Raw genomic sequence first — 25,121 nt, forward strand, 5'->3', positions numbered from 1 at the left:
GGTTGTTAGGTTTGTAGTCATTTTAATTTTCTTTTTTGTATCTGTATATGTGTGTGATGGTGTCCTTGAATGTGTGATTTTTTTGCTCACTTGGGTGCATGTGCATGTGAAGGCCAGAAGTTGACAACCATTGTCTTCTGTCACTGTCTACTGTGCTCTTGCTGAACCTGAAGGTCTTAAACTTTTTCCAAGGATCTCTGTCTCTGTCTCCGGGGCTCTGGGCTCACCAGTGCCTATACCTAGCTTTTCTGCTTGGTCTGTTGAGTGTCCCAGCTTGAGTCTTCGTGATTGCTTGTCAAATAGTTTATCATTGGACCATTTCTCCAATCCCTTATTTATAAGTTTTAAGGGGTTCCTTATTGTTTCTACAGTTTCTACAATGCCTGTACTAATTTATATTCCTATCAGTGCAGAAGGGTTTCCTTCTTCCAGTTACTGCCCAGCACTTGTTATACCTCTTATGCTTTTGGCATTGTAATAGGATGTGCTTTTAATTTGTGTTTCCTCGTTGGTTAGTGAGACTGAGTGTGTTAGTCAGGGTTCTCTAGTGAAATAGAACTAATTTCAGTGTGTGTGTGTGTGTGTGTGTGTGTGTGTGTGTGTGTGTAAGATAGTGTGGTCTAGGTAGCCTAACAGTGGCTTTCTCCACATCAGAGAAACTGAGAACCTGCCATCTGCTCAGTTTATAAGATTGAAATGTTGAAGGTCTGGATGATTACTGGAAAACTACTAGTCTTCACGCTGTGTTGGAAGCCCCAAAGATGTTGGGTTCTGTTTATCAGTGAAGAAATACAGAAGTAGCAGCAGCTGCAGCAGTAGTAGGGTAGATGATCTTTCAACAGGGTAAACAAACTCACCAATGAAATATGAAGGCAGTGAAGCCTAAGACAAAACATTTTCTCTTGTCCTTTTATCTGGCTACCACAGGAAAGTACCATCCACATTTATAATGTGTCTTCCAACTTCAAATAGCCTGGTCAAGAAGATCTTGTATGTGTGTGAGTGTTTTATCTCTTCTGTGACTCCAAATCCAGAACAAATTGAAAACTAAGATTAACCATCACACCAAACACTTTTCACATATTGTGGCCATTTGTAAGTCTGTTGTTGTAAGACAGGGCTCCACTATGTAACCAAGGATGGCTTGGAACTCTATGTAGTTTAAGCTGGCCATGAAGTTATTCATTCTGCACATGCTTCCCAATTGCTAGGAGTACAAGTGTCGGCCTGCCTTGTGTGTTCTTCTTTGAGAAATGTCTTATGACTCTTGCCCAATTTTAAATGTTTGTTGTTGTTATTTTGTTGTTGAGTGGTGAGAGCCCCTCTCCTACTCTGCATAGTAACTTCTGTTATAGTTTCCAGATATTTTGTCCTATTTTGGTCACCCCTCCCCCAAGCTATGTAGAAGGATTTTAGTTTGGTATAATCCTGTAGTCCTGTTTATCCTCCCTCCCCCAGTTGTTTATCCATGCTTTTTTGGGTCACATCAAAGGCCCTCTTAAACCCTAAACTAGAAGCCAGTAATTGCTGAGATCTATTTCGTTGAGCTTTGCCCTATGTTTCTTCCTTATGATTTTATAGTTTCACGTCTTATTTTTGATTCTTTAATTCATTTGAAATGATTTTTGTAATCTCTTAATTTTGCTTTTGAATATTCAGTTGTCTTAATACTGTTTATTGAAGAAAGCTGTTCTTAATCCACTGTGTTTTTTTTCCCATTTATGTTCCATGTTGAAAACCATAAGTTTAAATATATCATAAACATGCTCTGAGCTTTCTCTTCTATTCATTTAGTCTGTGTGTCTGGTTTTATATCATTACAATTGCTGTTCTCATTATAATATCTCTAATATATTCTGAAATTGGGCAGTTTAATGCCTTTATTTTTATTACTCTTTGATACCCAGAATATTTTTCTCTTTTTAGATTTGTAAGTGTGTGTGTGTGTGTGTGTGTGTGTGTGTGTGTGTGTGTTACGTGCATGTTTATGTGTGTGCCATGTCTGTGCCTAGTGTCCATAGAGGCTAGAAGAGGGTGTTGGATCCCTTGGAACTGGAGTTGTGAATGGCTGTGAGCCACCATGGGGATACTGGATCCTCTGTAAAAGCAACAGGTGCACTTAACCACTGAGTCATCTCTATAGCCCTGATATCCAAGAGTCTTTTTGTGGTTCCCTGTGGATTTGAACATTCTTCTGCATCAGTCACAAATGTCTTTGGAATTCTGATCTCTTGAGTAATGTGGCCATTTACCAATGCTGATTTTTATTTCAGTTCATAAACATGGGCTTTTTTTTTTTTTAAATTGTGTTGTCTTCCATTTCTTTTATTTGATAGTTCATGTGGATCTCTTTCATATTCCTGAGTGAAGGAACTCACTATGTAGACCAGGTTGACCTCAAACTCTGAGATCTGCCTGCTTCTGTCTCCGAGTGCCTAAGCACTGGGATTAAAGGTGTGCTACCAACGCCTGGTTTATTGTTAATATTTTTGGGTGGCTAATTCAGTGAGTTTCTTTTCCCACTTCCCTTTGGTTTCTTTCCTGTAAAGTTTGTTATTAGTGTTTGGAAACACTTCTTTTTTGGGGGTGGGGTTGGTGTAGACCTTAGAGTTTTCTAAATATAAAAATCATGCCACCTGAAACAAGCAAATTTTCTATGTTATTCCCCTTTTGTCCTTTTCTTATCTAATTTCTTGACTTGGACTTCCTATTATTCTCTCTATATATGGCAAGAGTGAACATCTCTGGCTAAATGGTCTTAGAGGAACAGATTTTGACTTTGTAATAGAGTGTATTAGCAGTGAGTTTGACATATATGGCTCTCATTTTGTTAAGGTACTTGTTTAGTGTTTTTCAAGAAGGGATTGTGAATTTTGTTACTTTTTTGGTATCTATTGAGATTTATGTTTCTTATTCTTAATTCTACTGTTTGATTATGATGAATCTTTGAATTCAAGGTATAAATTCAGCTTAATAGTGGCATATAATTCTTCTAATGTGGTGTTGTATGAATCATTTTGCTAATTTTCTTCAGGAGTTCTGCATTCTTAGTCACCAGGGGTGTTGATCTTGAGTCCCCTCCCCCACACCTTTTTGTTCTTTGCTTGTTTGTAACTATCTCATATAACATTATCTCCTAGTCCATATGTGTCTGTAACTGAGGCTAGCCTCTAGCTCTTGATCTTCCTACTTTCTCTAGAGTGCTGAGATTACAGGCTTCAACTATGCCTAGCTTAATGTTTGTCTGGGCTTGGTATAAAGATGGTGCCAGCCGATTTTCTTCCTCTTGATTTCTGAGAAGAGTTTGAAGAGAATTGGTTTTCTTTAATTGCTGGGTAGAGTTCATTTGTGAGGCTGTTAGCCCAGGGCTTTTCTTTGGTGGAAAGTTTGGTTAGTTCTTCAGTTTTCTTCCAAGATGTAAATGTATTAACTGTTTCTTCTTCATGGCTCAGATTTTATAGGACATAACATGTTTCAGAGATTCTTGTCTATTGTGTTATCCAATTTGTTGGCATATTCATAGTAGTCTGTTAGCCTTTTTCTTACTGTAAAATTAGGAATAATAATAATAGCAATTTTTTATTTCTAATTTCATTAATTTGAATTTTTCTCTTTTATTCTCAGTGTAGTTGATGACTTGTTAATTTTGAAGGCCCATTTGTACAGCTCACTTTATTTTGTTCATTTTTCTTTTTCTGTTTTTTGTTAGTTTGTTATGTTTTGGGGTCTGCCATAGCCATTATTTGTTTTGTGTTTAATTTACTCTTTTCTAGATCCATTAAACTGAAAGGTAGTTTTTTGAATCAGATCATCATTCTTATGTAAGCATTTAAAACTGACAATTCCCTTGCATTGCCTTTCTTAGTGCCATTTTTCTTTGTATGTACTTTAGTTCCTGTTGTCTTTTCCTCTTTGATATGTAAGGATAACTTTTTCTGCCAGCTGCCTGAGCCCCGCCTCCACATGGGCACCCAAATAGACACACAGAAATTAATATTATTTACAATGCTGCTGGCCAATGACTAGGATTTCTATATGCTAGCTCATTATCAACCATAACTTCTAATCTATATATTTTATAAGGACTTATCAAGGACACCAGCCGTATGCATCCTCTCTTGCCAGTGATCACATGGTGACCTCGGTCTCTACTTCATTTCCCAGAGTCCTCCTCAACTCCTATCCTAGCCCCACCTATCTTGCTTTCCTTTTGGCCAACAGTGCTTTGTCTATCAACCAATAAGACAAACATATACACAATGATGGACTTTCCCCATCATTGATCCTTTGATTACATGAGAGTATGTATATGAATTTCTAAATGTGTGAATTTTTCGGTTTATTTTATGCGTTTGTATGTGTGCTCATGTGAGCATGCATGTGGGCCAGACTTGACACCAGAAGTCTTCCTCATTCACTTTGCCTCCTTGTTTTTTAGACAGGGTCTCACTGAACCTAGACTTACTGATGATTGTCTGGTGAGTCCCCAGGGACCCTCATGTCTCTGCTTTTCGAGTGTCACATCCTGCTTTTACATGGGTACTGGGGATCAAACTCTGGTCATGTTTTCATTGCAAAGCGCTTTACCCACTGAGCTGTCTCCACAGCCTCAGTTTTATTTAATTTTGATGAGAAAATGTATGTTTTTATTTCAGTTTTTCTTTTTTTTCAAGGTCTGACTATTTGTTACTGTTAAAGACTTATTTTTGACTGGAGTCAGACTCAGAATTAGAAGCTCTCAGCAAGGACAGTCTATATCTCTTGGCAGTGTGATCCTGGCTTCCTTCATTCCCTTAGCCAAAAGTTAAGCATATTCTACAGCCGCCTCCTTGTTTTTCTTAGTGCATCATTTCTTCAGTGTTGTCGGCGTTTTGTTGTAGGATACATGGAGTAATGAGACACTAAATCAGGGTGCTTTGTTCCTGGGCTTCTTAACTTTGTTTAAGGGCTTCCTGATAATATATTGGTAGACATCATCTCCTTTAGGAGAGATTGAAAAGCTTTCAGATTCTTCCAGCTCTTTTAGTCCTAAACCAATGAGGCACAATATTATCTGTCAGGCCAGGTTCTCCTTTTTTTTGAGTCTAGAAAATTAACATGTAAATATCAGTGAAGAACTTGTACCATTCTGCTGTTTGTTCTCTGGATATCTTACAGCTGTAAGGTTTTTGTTGTTGTTCGTTTTCTTTTTCTTTTTCTTTTTTTTTTTTTCTTTTTCTTTTTCTTTGTGTTTTGTTTTTAGTTTTTCGAGACTGGATTTCTCTGTGTAATAGCCCTGGCTATCCTGGAACTAGTGCTGTAGATCAGTCTGGCCTTGAACTCATAAAAATCTGCCTGCCTTTGCCTCCCAAGTGCTGGGATTAAAGGCATGTACCACCACCACCCAGCTAGCTGTAAGAATCTTTTGTGAGCTATTATAAACAGAACCAACCTGTGTATATAAATGCTATTTTTTGAAAACATGCCTGTTATTGTATACTAATTAGTAGAGATAAGTACATTAACTGTTATCAATCATCATATTTTACAGTATAGTTAACATTGTATAATGTATACATTAAAGCTATTTATGTTTTGGTAAGACTGAATTCTATGCTTGGCATTATTAAACATAAAAAATGAATATGTGATCACAGTAGAAATCATGCCCTAGCTTCTTCTCTTCATGGAAGTGCAGGTGCCCATTGAGGTTAGAGGCATTGAATTCCCTAGAACTGAATTTACAGACAGTTGTAGGCTTCTTGACATGGGTGCAGGGAACCTATTTGGTTCCTTTGCAAGAGTAGTATATGCTCTTAAGCACTACTAATCTATCTTTCTAGTCCCAGATTTCTATTTTTTAATATCTTTAGTCATTATTGTCTATAATAAAGATTAGTACTTCACTGAAGCAGTCTCATCTAAACGAGCTATTTTTTTCTTAATGGGACTGTCTCTAGTCATTAAAACACATTTTCTGTTAAAGTGTCAATTATAGTATTAGATATGTTACTTTTTGAAAAGATGGGTGGTAAATTATTTGACATTTATTTGAAACCCTTTGACAGTGTGGATCTTATTTGGTCAGCATCTTTTCCTGTGACTGTGGTAAATAAATACCCTGACAAAAGACAAGAAGGGTTTGTTTGGGGTCATAATCATAGTAGCAGGAAAGGCCTGGTTGTCAGAAGCTTGAGGCAGCTGGTCACACTTCATCCAGTCAGGAAGCAGAGCGGTTGATTGCTGGTCTCAGCTAGCTTCTTGTTATGTAGTTAGTCCAGGACGTAATTCCAGGACATGATATCAACCCTTAGCCCCCATTCTTTTAAGGTGGGTCTTTCTTTATATCTCTGTTACCCAAATCAAAATAATCCCTCACAAGCATGCCGAGAGGCTAACCTAATCTAACTAAACTGGAAGTTTGTTTCCTCATTGTTTCCAGAGCCAATCAAGGTGATTACCCTAGCCATCACTCAGTGTGAAACTGAGGATAAAGATATTTTTTTCTGAGGCCTGCTCTATTCTGAAGGGAAACAGAGGAGCAGTGGATCTGGGGAAGAGAGGTGTGCTCGAAACAGGGAGGAATGGATTGAGGGGAAGCTGCAGTTGGGATGTATTATATGAAAGAAGAATAAATAAAAACAAAAAAAAATTTTCTAATATGAAGTCTTGATGTTTTAGATTGTGAACCTATACTTTAATGACTGAACCATCTCTCCACCCTTAATGTGGAGTCTTTGTAGTATATTTTGAATGTCACTAACTAGTGAAGTACTAATATTATTATGTTCATTGTATAAATTGGCTGAGTTTGACAGATTTTTTTCTTCTATTTCTTTTAGGTGAATCTGGACTGGGAAAGTCAACATTAATCAACTCATTGTTCCTCACAGATTTGTATTCTCCAGAGTATCCAGGCCCTTCTCATAGAATAAAAAAGACTGTACAGGTAATTAGTAGAGTTATGTTGATGAGAAAGAAATCCATGGTATAACTTCTTTTGGTGTCTAGAGGTAGATTCACTTTTGACTTTAAGTAGAAAGTGGGAAACATGACTTCGTTAAACTAAAAACAAAACCATGTATACAGGTGACCAGAAGTATTATTTTGACTAGAGCCTGCCATAAATGCTTTGATGACCCTCCTAGAAATTCATTGTTATGTAGTAATAACCCTAGAGTTGTGTTGTCCGTTATGATACTCAACTTTGCACATATGGCTAAGGTTGAACCAATAAACTTAAATAAAATTTAGAATGCAATTTTTCAATTGCATCATACACATCTCAAATGCTCTGTAGCCACATGTGCTAACTGGTTCTTATTTTAGACAGCCATATATAAAACATTTCCACTATTGACATTGAGTTAATACCATGTTGATAGCTAAATGGCAGTAGTAATTATGTAAGACTGCCAAGTTATATGTGGTCCAATTTATCACCTCTTAGTCTTTCTATGCATGCTGGTGAGCTGAGATCTTACTAAATATAGTTCCTGATCTTGTATTGTTAGACCCCCGGAAAACTCAGGTATCTGGGTTCCCAGGCCACGACTGCGGTCACCCCAATCATCAGGCGGATTCGAGAGCTTGATGCAAACTGCATGCGGCTTTATTGTAATTTAACGAGCTAACATTAGCTTGGGTCTTTCACCCACCCGCCATGGCGGATGGCTTGCAAAGACCCTGAGAAGCCACAGGACCGAGATCTTATAGGGCAGCGTAAGGGGAGTGTCTAAGGGTACACACAGGCTCACTATTGGTGTGCCTCCAGCCTTGGAGGGCTTGCCCTGTGTTGATTGGTCAGCTGGTTCTTATGGCCCATAGGCCCTCCCAGGGTGGTTGCTATGCTCTGCGTCATTGCTGTGTGTTTGTCTGTAAAGTACACCCAGGGTCATAAAGCATAGCGCCACCAGCCAACTTCTGATTGGTTCCTTGTCACGAGGCAGGCATCTGACTTGCTAGTGTCCAGGACAAGGTCATACAAACACGTGTTCGGCCATGACTGCCGAAAGGGGAGCTGGTCCCTTCAGTATGTTTGAGGTAGAACTGGACTTCTGCATTTCTAACAGGACTCAAGTAGCGTGGATACTGCTGGTTGTCGGAATATACTTTATAAATAAGATCTAGACTAGACTCTAGAGCATTGAGTGGTTCTCAACCTTCCTAATGCTGAGACCCTTTAATACAGTTTCTCATGTTTTAGTGATCACCAGTTATATAATTATTTCATTGCTATTTCATAACTGTTATTTGGCTACTGTTCTGAATCAAATATCTGAAATGCAGGATATCTGATATATGACTCCAAGAGGGGTTGTGTCCGAAGGTTCATAAGTGCTGCTCTAGACTCTAAATCTGCTCTTTGCAACACAATAGCTTGTAGCTACATGTTGCTCCTGAGCTCTTGTAATGTTTTCCAAATTGAGATATTCTGCAAGTGTAAAATGTGCTTCAGATTTTGAACACTTAGCATGGAGAAAATGTAATTTCCCATTGATTTTTGTTGTTTGTTTGCTTGTTCTTTCTCTTTCTTTCTTTCTTTCTTTCTTTCTTTCTTTCTTTCTTTCTTTCTTTCTTTCTTTCTTTCTTTCCTTCCTTCCTTCCTTCCTTCCTTCCTTCCTTCCTTCCTTCCTTCCTTCCTTCCTTCCTTCCTTCTTTCTTTCTTTCTTTCTTTCTTTCTTTTTTTGTTGTTTGTTTTGTGAGACAGAGTATCTTTGGGTAGCCCTGGGCTGTCCTCTAACTCAGAGATCCACCTGCTGCTGCCCTCACCCCCAGCCTGGTGCTGGGCTTATAGCTGCACACCACCACTACCCTGTTCTCTCAGTGTTTCTGTATCAACTATATTTAAAGTGGCTGCTGAAAAATTTCAAAGTGCTTATGTGGATCACTGTATACTTTTATTTAGTAGCACTGCTCCAACTCTTGATTAAAAGCTTATTGTTAGGCTGATGAAGTAAAATGCAAACACATTGTTGAGGCATGCGTGTTTAGAGCTGGATTTGAAGTAGTGATCACACCACTGGGCACACATATCACACACAAACCAACACTGCTTGATGCAATTTAGTCATTTGATTAAGGAGTGGTTTTGTGAAGAAAATATTTTATTTCTTATTTAGCTGTGTTTGGTTTAGAGAGGGAATAAACTGTAACCTCTAAATTACCTATAGAAAAGTGTTCCTAAGAATGTGAGCCTACATGCTTATTTTGTGATTAATACTGAAGATTTAAACTTAAAGAAGGAAAAGTTATCTTTTTGATGTGGGCCTTACATCAGAAAACTTGGGAATTTTTAATGAAGTCTACACTATAGACTTCTAAGTCCAGATGTATTTGGTATAACCTAGATATTGTCAAGGACCTACAAAAACTATTCTTGGTTAGGTAATTTTCTGAGTTCTCTTTATTTTTCTAACCTGGAAAAGCTACAATATTAGAAATAGTGGTATATTTGATTTGTTGGATGTAGGGAACCTAAAGGTGCCTCAGTAAATCAACAACACACATGCAATATGAAATTTAGTTTTACTTAGTTTCTAGTGGAAAACGCCTTTGCTTCATTCCTTTGTATCATTTCATTCCTTTGGCATTAAGTTATGCATTTAATCTAAGAGCATTCTGGGTGATGCCGATGTGACCTGCTTAAGAAGAGTGCATGGGAAAGTGACCATTTGGAACAGATTGTTAGAAAACTTTGAAATTCCTGGGCTTGAATTAATTTGTTTTCCATGGATCCCATGAGGATACTTACAAAACCAGATGATACGATAAAATTGGATCCTGTGAATGGCACTAGTTTACAGTTACATTTTTTGAAGCTTTTCCATTTGTTGTTGTCTTCTTTGATTTGATCATGTATAGATACCCAAAATTTCATAGGTTAGAGATGGAAAATGTTTTTATAAACAGACTCATCAAAGTATATACAAGCTTCATTTTCCTTACCAAGTCAATAAACAAGTTGAACTTTTTTTTTTTTTTTTCCTTAGGTACCCAGGGTTGAACCTGGGGCCTTGAAAATGCTAAATAATCACTTTGCCACTTTACTTTTACAGCCCCACTGCCCCACTGCCTAATCTTTGTTAATACAAAAGCAGCCTTAAAATAAAGCTGCCATATTAGGGTATGTATGTTAATATGTACTATTACTGCAAGAGTCATAGGACTTGTTCATAAGAAAGCCAGAAATTGCCAGGCGGTGATGGCGAATGCCTTTAATCCCAGCACTCGGGAGGCAGAAGTAGGTGGATGGATCTCTGTGAGTTCAAGACCAGCTCGGTCTACAAGACCTAGTTCCAGGACAGTCTCCAAAACCACAGAGAAACCCTGCCTCGAAACACCCTCCCCCCTGCAAAAAAAAAAAAAAAAAAAAAAAGCCAGAAATTGTTTAAAGTAGATTTATTATATGTATGTGATGTGTATGTACACAGTGTACATAGTGCCTTCAGAGGTTTAGAAGAAGGTGTCACGTCTTCTGGAACTGGAGTTAGTTGTAAGCCTCCATGTGATGGGTAGTAACCAATCTTGGTTCCTTGGCAACAAGTACTCTTAACTGCTGAGCCATTCATTGCTCTAGGTTCTGATTATTTCTTTTTAATGGCACATATCATTAACAAATAACTCTTATGAAAGAGATGGGAATGAATTTAAGATATTTTGAGATGTAGATTTGACCAATTATCCTTTGACTAAAGAACCACAAGAAAATTAAAGTGTGACTTTTCTTGATAATCTAACACTGATGAATAATTAAAACTCTTGTTTATTGGTATTTAGTTTTTAATCTATATAGACTTCATATTTAATAATATTTAATTAATGCTTTCAAATATTCTGATTGCTAGTAGATAAATATGCTTATATTTGGGATACTCAATTTTTACTGATAATATAAGCCAATGTCAAAGCACTTTGAAGAATATTGATCTAAAAGGTATGGGCAAGAGATAGGAAACATGCCTTCCATAGACCACGTTCTTTTCTCCAATTTCAGTAACTTCTGATAATCTACTTTTATATATATAAAAAAACTCTTGATAGTAAGCATACAATGTTCAGTTTTTTTTGGTAGCTACATGTGAGCTGTTTAAATTTATTCACATGGAATAAAGCTAAATATTCAGTTCCTTGATCATACTCATCAACATTCCATGAGGTAAGTAACCACATAACCAAGAATTACTGTATTGAATGGTACAGTTGAAGACAAATTTTGTCATCTCAGAAGTGATATTGAACATTGTTGTAAATTACTCTTGCCTAAACACCCTAGCCTAGGCTGCACAGTCTCTTTATTGATCAGCAAATATCTGTTAGAAATATCTGCCAGAGGGGAGTGGAAAGGCATCCTCATTTGCATAATCCTTAAAAGTATATCAAACTTTGTCTACCCAGTGATTATCCAACACAAATTGCTGAAGCTGCTTTTCACATGCCCCTGATCACATTTTCACCTTAAATATGGTAGTCCTAATATCATTTTAGACACAAGTCTTGGCTTCTTTAAGTTAGCTTATCAATACATCTAGAGCCTCCTGGAAAGAAAATATGTCTGCTCCTTGAAACAGTGACTATAGGTCTAAAGAGATAGTGCAGCAGTTAAGGCACTGGCTGTTCTTCCAGAGGTTCTGAGTTCAATTCCCACCAACCACACAGAGGCTCACAACCATATCTAGTGGGATCTGATGCCCTCTTTTGGCATAAAGTTGTACATGCTGATAGAGCACTCATTCTTTTGTTTTTGTTTTTTGTTGTTTTTGTTTTTCGAGACAGGGTTTCTCTACATAGCTTTGGAGCCTGTCCTGGCCCTCGCTCTGCAGACCAGGCTGGCCTGGAACTCACAGAGATCCACCTGCCTCTGCCTCCTGAGTGCTGGGATTAAAGGCGTGTGCCACCAACGCCCAGCGAGCACTCATTCTTAAATGAATAAATCTTCTCTCTCTCTCTCTCTCTCTCTCTCTCTCTCTCTCTCTCTCTCTCTCTCTCTCTCTCCTTTTAGGAAATGGTGGTTTCTTTCTCTCAGACTCCTGAAAGTTGATAGTTTGTAGTTATCACAGCATATGCTTTGGACAGATAATATATACCTTTGGGCATACAGCTGGGGCTTGCAGAAAACCTGTAAATTCTGTCAGGAACTAAAGCTGTAGTTTAAGGCTCTTTTTCTTAAAACACTTTAAAACTTCTGAAGACACTTGAAGTATGAGTTTGCCATACTATTTGCATGTGTTTTTGTTTAAAGTAACTAGGACTCTAATAGCCACAATCATTTTCAGGAAAGTGTAGGTACTGGCAAGATGCCTCAGTGGTTATAAAGTATATTCATTCAGTCTAAGTGTGAGGACTGGAGTTGCCATCTGCAATCAAAACCCTTGTAAAGGTCTAGTGGGTGTGGCAGAAACAAAGGATGCCCAGAGCAAAATGATTAGCCAGACTAGTGGTGTCAGTGAGTTCTAAGTTCAGTTGAGAGGCTCTGCCTCAGTCCATAAGATAAAGAACAATTGATGAAGGACTCCTTGGGCCTCTACAACCATGTACATACACATACATACACAGAAACAGAAAACATATAGGTGGTTAGATTTAAGTTTTAAACAGCTTCCAAGTTAGTTTTGAGAAACTTGATTGTCCTTGCCTCTTGGTATAGGAAGCAGCTTACATTATACATAATTAACATGTGTGCCAATGACTCTTTCAGGTGGAGCAAGCCAAAGTTTTAATCAAAGAAGGTGGCGTTCAGTTGCTGCTGACGATAGTTGATACCCCAGGATTTGGAGATGCAGTGGATAATAGTAATTGGTAAGAAATGTTTGTCCCCATTATTTCTCAGACCTTGCCTTATAAACAGAAACAAAAACCTAGAACAATAAAAACCTTAACAATGCATGCAGGGGTGACGCACTCTGTCAGGGCCCCAAGGTGTACCTGGATGCTAATATTACTAATTAATTAGCAGTGCTTTGCTTTGACACAGAACAATTCTTTTTTTTTTAAGTTGAAAGTTAAAAATAATGAATCAAGATATATTTCATGTAGTTTTTAAAAAATCTATTTTGTGTGTGTGGTATGTGTATGTATGTGAATGTCTTCATATATAAGTGTGTATGTGGTGTATGTACATTCAAATGTAGAGGCCCAGGGTCTAGGTTAGTGTCTCCTTGATTGCTCTCCACCTTTAACTGTTGAGACAGGGTAAAGCTTATCAGTTTAGATACACTGACTGCTCAGTGAGCTTCAGGGATCTATCTGTCTCTACCCCATACCTTCCTACAAGCTTGGGGTTAAAGGCATATGCTATTATGCCTGGCTTTTTACATGGGTTCTAGGCATGGGAACACAGGTCCTTGTGCTTTCAAAGCAGGCACTTTACTGATGGAGCCATCTCTGCAGCCCTAATTTTTACCTAGTTTTGAATCAGTATGCAGAACAATTTGAGATGATTTCTACTGGTGAATTTTTTTAAAATGAAATTAAAGCTAGTATCTTTTAATTGTCAAACAGTACATTCATTTGTAGGATTGTAACTTATTTGTTGTGTTTATCTACATTGTACAGCTGGCAGCCTGTTATCGACTACATTGACAGTAAATTTGAGGATTACTTAAATGCAGAATCCCGAGTGAACAGACGGCAGATGCCCGATAATAGGGTGCAGTGTTGTTTATACTTCATTGCTCCTTCAGGACATGGGTCAGTACCTTGATGCTTTGCTGTTTCATTGTTTATATTGTGTATAGTTACTCACCTGAATATTTTAGAGTAATTGTGTCTGTGGAGTACATATAAGTAGATCATTTATAAAAGCACCTAATCCCATGTAAAAGTGGCTTGGAACAATCTAAGACTTAGGTAGTCGTTTTTCTCTCCTTCATAAAAAGTGTTTCCATTTTCCTGTCAGATTTTTGAGATCTTATAACTAATAGTTTTCTTAAGTTTTGTTTTAACTAGGCTTTTGTTAGAGTTTGAACCATCAAATTAAAAAGAAAAAAAACCAGCCATAGTTATTGAGTTTATAGACAAGGAAACTTATTATAAACCCAACAGAAAAGTTAATAATAAAAGCAAAGCTCAGATTCCAAATGCTTTCTTGTGCTATTTTCTTTCTAAGTGGTTTGTTACACTTTAATATGAAGATTACCGTGTTTAGGTTGGTAGTACCCTCTTTTAGTAGTTCAGACTAAAGTATTAAGACATTCATCTGATTTGATCTCTGTCTGATTTTGATCTCTAAAAGCAGAACAAAAACTTTTTACCCTTCTATTTTGGGTAGATGTGTGTCATTACTAGCTATTTATATATCCATTACTTTTCATGAGTCTTCTTTTTTTTATTGGGGGGAGGATAAATCACAACATAATCTAACTACCTAATTCTACCCACTTTACCAACAGGAACTAGACTGTTATATAATATAAACTAAGTAGTGTTATTGGCCAATACTCAAATTAGAATAATATAAACTAATTCTCTCTTATGATTTTTGTTTCTGGAAATCATAATATGTAATTACTATTTGGGGGTAAGATTGGAAAGGTTTCTTTTATGCTTAATATTGTGTAGTACTGTCAGAAGTTTATATATGTATATCACTAAACCAGCACATCTACTTACAGGACTCAAAAAAAATTTAGAAATGTGATGGGCCAGCAGGCTCTGATGGCACATAACCTGTAATCTCAGCACTCAGAAAGCTGAAGCTAGAAGATTGCAAATTCAAGACCAGTCTAGGCCATGTCTTCTGAAAACAAGATCCCATCAAAAGAAAAAAATGTTAAAAATAAATAAAAGAAACGTGGGCTAGGATGTAGCCCAGTTCAAGGTCCTTTGTTCAATCCTCAGGACAGCTAATTCGTTACTGCTGTCCACCTCTTAGATCCCAAAACCAAACCCCAAACTGTCACACACTGTATATATAGCTTTTTATGAGCACTCAGATACCTCTTAAGTTCATGCTTTTTGAAAATATCATTCTCTTTTAGCCTTTTTTCCTTTTGTTGTTTTTTGTTTGTTTTTAAGGACAGTGTTTCTCTGTATAACAGCCATGGCTGTCCTGGAACTCACTCTTTATACCAGGCTGGCTTTAAACTCACAGAGATCTGCCTGCCTTTGCCAGTGCTGGGATTAAAGGTGTGCACCACCACAGCACAGAAATTAACATAGTTTCCTAGAAGTTAGCCTAGTAAAGATATCTGTAGTTGATAGAAATCAGTGAGCTTATAACAAATCTTTTCAAATCATCCTTTTGACATGATTCTTATTTAAAATTACATGAGTTTTTTTTTTTTTTTAAAGAAAAGAACTTATGACTTAAATGATGTGTATGGCTTTAAGCCTTTTCTTGTTTGTCACAGGGAACATACTTATTTCTTGTGCTTATTCCTAAACAGTTGCTCAGCCCAACAATTTTTAGAGATGGAGCAAAATTTTGCCTGTTGATATATGATACTTATAGATTAGTTGAAAGACTATGACAGTGAATTTGATCTTGAATTACAAATGACCTGCTCTCTATAGGCTGAAATTATATACAATCTGGTAAATGAATCAGGCATTTCTTTGAGTTCCTCCATTCTGTACAATAGAGTCTCAGGAACTTCCACAATCACCTACTCGTGATGCCTAACATCTTTACTGGATTTTAGGCAACTTACATTTCAGATTTTATTGCTTAATTTGTCTTGTTTAGTAACTTCTCTTATTAAAAGTTAGCTTTCAGATATTAATATGCTGTTACATCTTTTTAATATTGATTGCCACTTTAAAACAAAATCAGTGTTATTCACTGAGTTTTATATAGAAATATATGTAATTAATATTTGTTCTTTGACCTGTAATTTATTTTGTTACAGGCTTTGAAGTAAAATAACCTTTTCCCTTAATGTGGGTGTATCTTCTAAATATTATATATAAAGGTCTTTCTATTGTCTAAAAACTAATTTGCTCAACTGAACATTTTGGTGCATGCAATCCCAACATTTGGGAGATAGAGAAATGACTTTAGAATTGGCTATACAGTGAGTTCAAGACTAGCCTGGACTGTATAGGACCCTATCTCAAAAGCAAAACAGCCATCCTCCAAACCTTGGATTTGTTATTTACACTTAGAAAACTAAATGGGTAGAGGAAAAATTAAACCACCATTTAATCAACATGTTGAATTAATATATATTTATGCTAACTTGATTTGTAAACATCTGATAATTGTATACTCACTTTAAAAGTATGGAAGAGTTTTATTGAAGTTTTTTACCCTTTTCCCTACATTGAATTTTTAAACTGGTTCAGTGTTCTTCAGTCCTGCTTTTATTTATTACTATATCTTATTTCAGTTGTATAAAGTAGTAGTCTGTCCTAGGATTTGCTGTGAGGTCTCACTTGCCCCATATCCCCACGCTGCAGTTACTTCCTCACACAACCCCAGCTGCAGGAGCTCTTAGTTTATACTTAAGACACTGACTCCTCTGAGTCCCTGCCATAACTATTATAAGTATCTTTTGTTTTAAAAGTTGTCATACTATAAGCTAACTACATAGTTTTAAATAACAGACTTAAAGCAGAACTTATGTTTTGCCTTTAAATATAAAATCCTTGGTGTAAGTATGAAAACTGAAAATTTGTTGATGTTTTATAGTGTTTGCTGTTAAGATTCAGTGCAATTTTAAACGGAATTTTGCCTTTGTCACTGTTTAAGTAGGAGTAATACTTTACAAAGCTGTGATATAATTGTTTAATGAAGTGGTGGGCATTTACATTTTTCATGAGCATAAACTTGAAAATGGTCCATAAATATTTGCTTATTGAAGATTGCATAGACCACAGCCTTTATATTTAATGTTGTATGTAATGATGAAAAGAAGCAAAACTCAATTTTGTCATAAGGATTGTTTCTGTTGGCAGTGGAGAGGCAAATATGTTTACAGATAGTACAGATGATGGAGGTTGTTTCAGCTACACTTTTTTCTTTTGTGCTTCTTGTTCTTTGAATCCTAGAAAATACCATAGTTTAAGATAAAGAGAATCAATGTAGGAAGTAAACCCAAATTCTCTGCATCAGTTTCCTTACCTCATGTTTCTCTCTGATTGTATGCTAGTTGGCCTTGTTACCATATAAGAGAATACTTACTGCATCAGGCCTCATGCTTCCTGTTTTTAATAATTTTTAAAAAAATACTACTTATTCATTGAGTATCAGTCAATAGAAATAAGACAAAATTTTCTTTCCATTTTTCCCATTATTCCTTATACAGTTTGGGATGGTATTTCCAATATTTTGACTTATTGCTATGGAGCATTAATTTTAGTCCCTGGAATATTCTAGGTGTGCAGACTTAGTCTCCACTGTGCTTTCTTTCTAAAGGTCTCGAGAAAATGATAGCATTTGCTCCTTTTGGAACCTTTAGTACCTTTGCTAGATGCTGAAAACACATGAATGAGATAAAAGCACTCAACTAAAAGCATCTTTTAGTGTTAAAATGGGAAAAAACAAACACAGGCAAGTGTTTTAGTATTCAACACATAAAGTGCTGGGACCCCTTAGAAGAGGCCCCTCCTTTTCATCTAGAAAAGGATTCCCAGGGGAAATGGGACTGTAAGCCCTGTCCAATAAATAAAGACGAGGTGATCAAAATAGATGCAATATGAAACTGAGAGTGTTCAGGCAGAGATTGTAACCTCTGGCCCTCTTCAAGTGTGGAACTGTGAGAAGTTAGAAATACCTGGCACATTGGAAGTGAAAGGTGGTTAAGGAGAGAATATTTGTTTTTACAATTTTAGTCACAGCAACTAAAGAATATGACTTTACTAGATTGTTAGACAAGTGATGAAGTCAGTCCCCAGGTCAACAAGCTCCATTAACAGGTTCTTGGCCAGATGTCCAGCATTTGGTATGCATTTCCTCCTGTGGGGTAGCCCTTATTATTCAGTCAGATTGAGGGGGCAGTTGTGCGGATAGTGTTCTGGGAAACCAGAAAGGCTTGTGTAGTTGTCTACTGTGGAGATCTTGGTGGTCTGAACTGAAGTGTTGAAAATGGGTCTGTGTTTCTGTGTTAGGTAGGATATATGTGTTGTTCATGTAGGTTTTGAAAAATCTTAGGAAATGAAGGATAGAAGAACAGACTATCCTAGGTGTTTGGGAGGTTGTTTAGGTACATTGTGGTGTCCTGCACTGATAGGAAACAGAAGAGGAGAGAAAAATGGAGATTGAGATTGAGGTCTTGATTCTTAGGCATATTCCAGGAGCATAACTGCTGCATTGGACAGTGTCTTGAACATCAGAGTGAAGTTTTGAATGGGTGTAGATTTGGGAATTTTTGACCCAATTGATTGTAGTGATGTTAGTTATACAGAATGTAGGGTTAAAAAATGAAGGTGACCTCAGAGAGAATTCTGAGGAAATCACATATTAAAGATCTAGTTTTCAAAGAGAATCCTAAGGACTCTAGAGTGAAAGCTGGTGAAGGAATACATTTTAGAAGCTGCATTCTGGGCAGATTAGTGATGATAAGTGCCATAGTGGAAGTATTTGGTCTTGAAAGTATAGTGCCAAAGCCAGATTATAATGGACAGAGAGGCAGGTTGAAGATAGACTTTTTAGCATTTTGAGAAAGATAATTGACAGCAAGAATTGCATATACAGAAAGAGGACTACCATTTTTTATGGGGAAAATAAAAACCCACCCACCTTGTAAACTTTAATAAATGTAAAGCTAATTCTAGGAAATTCTAAGAGCCTTTCTGGTTTTTCCAATTCCTCAATGATCAGGGTGTTTCCAAGTCAGGAGTCAGAAAGCCATCTTAACCCCACTCTGTTGCTTTTAAAGTCCTTTTCTACCTGTTGGCTGACCCAGTACATCTTCAGGGTGTTTCTGATAAGTAAATAAAGTAGTGTGTCATATTTGGTGTGAAGAATCTGTTCCCTCAAATGGATGGATTCAGTCATATTAAATATTATATATTTCAGACTTAAACCATTGGATATTGAATTTATGAAACGTTTGCATGAAAAAGTGAATATCATCCCACTAATTGCCAAAGCAGACACACTCACACCAGAGGAATGTCAACAGTTTAAAAAGCAGGTAAGCAAGAATAAATTAACTTTTGGGTTTTCCAACCATTCTTTTAATTAATAGCTGTTATTATTTTTAGTACAATATAGTCTATTTTCTAGCTTATAGTTTGCTATCCTCACAAACATATGCTTTTTCTATTTTCTCTTGAATCTTAATTTTGTTTGTAGTACTTGATAAAATAAATATATTTAGAAGATGATACATGTTAATATGTATATATACACATACATTCACTTAAGCGTCCTCCCCCAAACTCACACCCTGTTATTGCAATAATAATCCCCTCCTTCTTTGTTTTTTTCAGACAGAGTTTCTCTGTGTAGCCTTGGCTATTCTGGAGTTCTAGATCAGGCTGATCTCAAACTCAAAAAAATCCACCTACTTCTGCCTCCCAAGTGCTGGCATTAAAAGCATGTGCCACCAATGCCAGGCTGTAAAAATATTCTCAATAATAGATTTTTCTCATTTTGTTGTATTTGCCTTGTTATATATGGCATTTATGAAATCTAAGTTAAATTTCTGAAAGTCTGTCTATTCCAATAGTCTATTTTTTATTTTAAAAATGACAGCAATTTTGTATTATATTCAAGATAAGTCTCATTGTTGTTTTCTTATCTTTGTATGCTTCTATGTAACAGAATAACCTTTTAAATATGAATTTTAGAATACCTTCAAACTTGTTACAAAATGGAAAATGTTCTTGAAGTGGTATTAAATTCATACCAATTTTGGCATCTTAAACATACTTCTTACTACTAATATTTTCATCATAGTTAGGTTTTCTTCCCTCTCCCTTCCTTTGCCCCCCCTCTTCCTTTTCATCCATCCTTTCCTCTTTCCTCATTCTCCTCCTTTTCTTCTTATTTCTTCATTGTTGTTATTTAAGATATGAGGTCTCTATACCCAGACTAGACTCTTAAGTTTCTGCCTTAAATAGTCTGTATCTCTATATGGATTTATTCTGGGAAGTTAGAGGTGAAAGGATGGATTAGTAATGATTTCTACTTTCAGATTGTCACATGCCTGTTGGTTCTCTCCCTACTCCCTCCTTTTTTTCTTTCACCTAGCATTGGTGCATATATATACTTTACCTCTGTATTGTGTTTTTTGCCTCAAGTTTCTTTTCTTTTGCTTAGAGCCATGTTTCTTACTCAGGGAATCATTTGGAATTATTTCAAATTAATTGTTGGACATCGTCCCTATTAATTAGTTCTGAAGAGGAAGTTGGGACTTTAGCATTTATTTTGAAAATGCTCACTTACATAATTTTAGTGTGTAACTTCTGACCAAGGATCACTGATGTTAAAGCTAGCAACTGTTTGTAGTCGGACTTTCTTTGTTGCCACTTGCTCCCAAATAATGACACAGAGACTTCATATTAAGCCTGAAAATTTGGCCTTAGCTTAGGCTTCTTCCCAACTAGCTCTTATAATTTAAATTAACCCATTTATATTAATCTACATTCTGGCTTGGTGTTTCTTCTCAGTAGAGCATGTCTGACTTCCTCCATGTGTCACTGCCTCTTTGATTCTCTCTCCTTAGAAGTCCTACCCATCCTCTTCTGCCTACTACCTAATGGCCATTCAGCTCCTTTCAGAAGGTGCCGTAGGCAGGTGTGATAAAACAGTCATCTTCCCACAGTATGATCAAATGTCCTGAAACATTTCCCCCGTTTTTGTCTAAATAAAAAGGAAAAGTTTTAACTCTAACACAGTAAAACTATATACAGTTAGGATATTAGCAGATGTTACCAGATAAGAATTACATTCACAATGCCCAGTCCATTTGTGTTTGGAAACTTTGGAGAAAGTACTCTGTTTATCCTATCTTGATGAATCCAGAGTTTTGCTCCTAAATCACTTTTTATCATAATTTGTATTGCCAACCTGAAAATATCTTTTTAGACATTAAAAAAACATTTTCTTAAACAACTTAAACTTTTACGTTTCTCAACCGTATAAACTTTACGTCTTTTTTTTTTTTGTGAGATTCTTTTTTGAATTTAGTAACAAATAAAACAGTAAAACTTTTATAACTATCTTAGTTGTCATCCCCACTCAAAACCTGAGAAGGATAAACTATTACTTGAGTAAATAGGAATTGCAGAGCAAGCAATTTTCACAAACTATGGAAATGACAGAGATAGCTGGCTGCCTGGGCAGTCACCCTAGGTTCCTCTGCAACATTAAAACATCCATTTTTGGCCTATAGGCCTAGAATATCTGATAGACTTCTGTCAAGCAGGAATTTTGAAGGACTAACCCACCCTGTCTTGGCAAAGTTTGGCAGTCGACTTCCTTTGTGTCCTGCTTGTCCAGTTTGGACAGCAGTTGAGGCAAGGGCATTTTCTTTCCCAGTGGCTAACTTTGCAACAAATGAAAGCAAACTCCATATGGAGGTTCTTTGATGCCTATCATCTTCTCTGAAGTAGATTAGTGCTGCCAGTAGCAGACATATCTCAGTGTCATGAAAAGGTGTATGTTATTAAAACATTTTAAGTTCATATTGTGTGAGTATTTGAAGACTATCTAAGACTATCTATCTAAAATATCTGTTTCACCTTGAAAACATACCTAACATGACTGCAAGTTTGATTGTAATAATAGCTTTCAAGAACTAGAACTTTACATTAACAAGAGTAGAAACACCACACACACACACACACACACACACACACACACACACACACACCCCAAATTAACTGTAACTTCGTATCAGTATACAAAAATCCATACCATGTAAATATTTGAGACTAGTAGTTGCTTTTTAGTTTAAAAGTAGATTTAATAATCTACACTTTTATCATTCTTAGGTCCCCTCTCTTTTCAGAAAGACATCCTTGAATGTAACCTTCCCCTTGCTTAGTTTTTTCCTGACCATGATTCAGTAGCAACTTGCAACCAACCCCCCTAAACAATGACAAACATCCATAACCCACCGAAGAACCAAAAACTACTACCTCTTGGGAATATTGGCATCGTATTCTTGAAATTACTTCCTGTTGTCTGGTGGCAAAGACATCTTTAGGGGACTGTGAGAAAATTGGATAATAGTAAAGTCCTTGGAGAGCCAGTTTATTATTTTTTGTTTTGTTTCTGATGAGAAAGTATAGAGCTTATCTGAAGTCTTGGATGGATAGTCTGTGAGGCTGGACCATCTCAGCTAATAGCTTTGAAATTGTTCTGGATGCATATTTTTGAGTAAACTACAACAGAGGCATTCTGAAAGGCTAGATCGCCTGAGCTACTTGTCTTGTCTCTATTGATACCTGCAGTGTTAAAGGCATGATCCTATTAATGACCTTTGATAACTTGTTCTTTTTTGAGATAGTCTCTCACTCCTCAGTCTAGGCTAGCAAGGAACTCTCAGTCCTCTGGTCTCAGCTTCCTAAGTACTAGGATTACAGGTATCTACCACTACGAAAGACTTGCTTATTTCTGTTTAATATAGTAATCATATAACTCATTTTGCTTATAGCTTCTTTATTGCTGTTGGAGACTATTGCTGTGAGAACAGCACTGTAGTGAAAGTACAACTAGGGGATGGTTGTTCTTGGAGTGTGAATGTAAGTGGGTGACAGTTATTTGGATGTCTGTATTCTCTTGTGATTTTGAAATCCTTTTGGACAAGATAATTTGAACTAGGTAATTTCTGATATTATTAAGTATTGAGGTTCTTTACTTATAATTTGTGTTTTCTCCTTACTTGGTTGTATGGCCTTTGATTTATGTATGTATACTTGTTCATGTCATAACTTTTTCTATTAGAGTGCAAACCTTTCTGCTGGGGCTAATGTTGTGTTTTTTACTTACCCTTTTCTACTATTTTTAGGTGACTTTAAGCTCTGTTGCTTCAGCTCTTATAGTAAGTTATATCAAGTGAAAGAATCTTATTCTTTTTAAACAAATGACAAAAAGCTATTATAATAGAGGCCAACTGGTTAAATGCCATTTTAGAATATTCTTTTATTTTTATAAATTTTTTTATTTTTAAAATTTTTATAAATTTTAAAAATTTTTATAAATTTTTATAAATTTTTATAAATCATAGGATTGATACTTCTGAAGTAACTGAATTTTAAAAATATTTTAAATTTTATTTTACTGTGGTGTGTGTGTGTGTGTGTGTGTGTCTATGTGTGTAGGGAGGATGGTGCACATGCACTGTGGATGTTAGAGGACAATTTTTCTAGAGTTGGTTTGTTTCTTTCTGCTTTTCTTTGTTTATGTTTACCTTTATAAATCTCCTTGACTTGCATGGCCAGCACCTTTACCTTCTCTCCCTGTTCCCCAGTAAAGGGTTTTGGTGTTTAGATATGAACAACAAAGGACCGGAAACTGGGGTGTCTCATAAAAATCCAAGAAATTGTTAGGAAAACACTGCTAATGTCATAATTATATGTGGTGCCCTTTCACTACTTCTGTTTTAGATAATGAAAGAAATCCAAGAACATAAAATTAAAATATATGAATTTCCAGAAACAGATGACGAAGAAGAGAATAAGCTGGTTAAGAAGATAAAGGTAGGTTCATTTCTATGCACAGTAAAGTGTTTGGCCCTTCTAATTGTGCTCTAATATGAAAGAATAAAAGTGTCACTTTTATAATAGTTGGCTCGAAAAAACAAGTATGGATATTTCTTAATGTTTATCAACTTTACAGTTACCTGTGATTAGTAACACATGGTACAGGGCATTTACAAAGAGTGGGTGAGTGAATATCATCATGAATGGTTTTCTATTAACTGGTTTCAAGTTTATATACTTTTTTTGCTCTTTAAGAAACACATATGAGCAGGAAGGGGATTCATTTTTGTTTGCTTATCTTTTATGAACCTGATAAAACTGTTGTTTCATGTGTCTTTTTATAAAAGTCAACAAATATTCTGCATCATTTTCAGTTTTAATTGTTGTATCATTGTCCCATGTTGTATCTTATCTCCCAAGTGCCACCCTACCCCATTACCCCCACCCCAAGGGTTTCTCTTTGTGGCCCTGGCTGTCCTGGAACGAGATTTGTAGACCAGGGTGATTTTGAATTCATAGAGATTCACCTGCCTCTGTCTCCTAGGTGCTGAGATTAAAGGTGTTTGCCACCATGTCTCGCTTTTAAATTTATGTGGTTTAATTTAAAATTGTTTTTGAGTACCTGTAACTAACGTGGTTTAGTGAATACTGGTCTTATGTATATGCATAATTAATTACTACATGATATTTAGAATATTTATGTCTGACAAATGAAGCGTTTTTAGAGGTTTTACAAAACAGCTTCTATATTTCTGGTAGCTATGAAAATATTGAAAAGTTATACTCTGTATTAAAAATGAGTGAATACAGATCCAAAAGTGGGTTTGAGATTCTGAAGTTACATTTTAGAAAATTGAGTATTTCCTGTACTTCATGTTGGTAAGGTTAATCATCAGGTAGATTCATGACCTTATCTCTATTTGTGTTTCTTCCAAATACCAATGTATTTTTTATTCTATGTCTCCCATATGGGACAGTTTTTAGAGTCATTTTTAACAGCTAATTTGACTAACACATACCTCATTATTATTAAAATTTCAACAAAAATGCAATTTTATTCATCATGTACCTTGGTGGTAATATCATTTGAATAGCAATTTGTAAGCTGGGCAAGGTGGTGCACGCCTTTAATCCCAGTACTTGAGATACTGAGGTAGACGGAGCCTAGTTGGAGGCCAAGCCTGGACTACAATGTGAGTTCCAGGACAGCCAATGCTACACAAACTCTTTCTTGACCAACCAAAAACAAAAAAACCCAAAAACCAAAAAACCAATTTCCTGAATATTTTTTTGCATGGCTGATTAGAGTTACTATAAGAACTATCCAAGTAATTTTTGTTAATATGTTGAATATTGTAAATAATTTATAATTGAACCGTGAGTACTATAGAGATCTGTTTACAGTAACACTTTATTTTATAGGATCGTTTACCACTTGCTGTGGTAGGTAGTAATACTATCATCGAAGTTAATGGCAAAAGAGTCAGAGGAAGGCAATATCCTTGGGGTGTGGCTGAAGGTAAGGTTATTTTCTGTGGTTATTTTAC

The 25,121-nt window shown here is 36.2% G+C and overlaps 1 protein-coding gene across 2 annotated transcripts in view; it reads left to right on the top strand.

Annotated features, from left to right (window-relative positions):
* Septin7 (septin 7) overlaps nt 1-25,121 on the top strand; it is a 66,208-nt gene that overhangs the window by 27,112 nt on the left and 13,975 nt on the right. For both annotated transcript variants that reach the window (XM_027411703.2, XM_027411701.2), the window contains exons 4-9: nt 6,822-6,928; nt 12,677-12,777; nt 13,534-13,668; nt 18,938-19,055; nt 23,479-23,571; nt 24,997-25,093. In XM_027411703.2, the coding sequence (XP_027267504.1) occupies nt 6,822-6,928; nt 12,677-12,777; nt 13,534-13,668; nt 18,938-19,055; nt 23,479-23,571; nt 24,997-25,093 (651 nt within the window). The remainder of the gene's footprint in view (nt 1-6,821; nt 6,929-12,676; nt 12,778-13,533; nt 13,669-18,937; nt 19,056-23,478; nt 23,572-24,996; nt 25,094-25,121) is intronic.

Source organism: Cricetulus griseus, chromosome 4 (assembly GCF_003668045.3).
Source record: "Cricetulus griseus strain 17A/GY chromosome 4, alternate assembly CriGri-PICRH-1.0, whole genome shotgun sequence".
In the NCBI taxonomy this organism is placed as follows: Eukaryota; Metazoa; Chordata; class Mammalia; order Rodentia; family Cricetidae; genus Cricetulus; species Cricetulus griseus.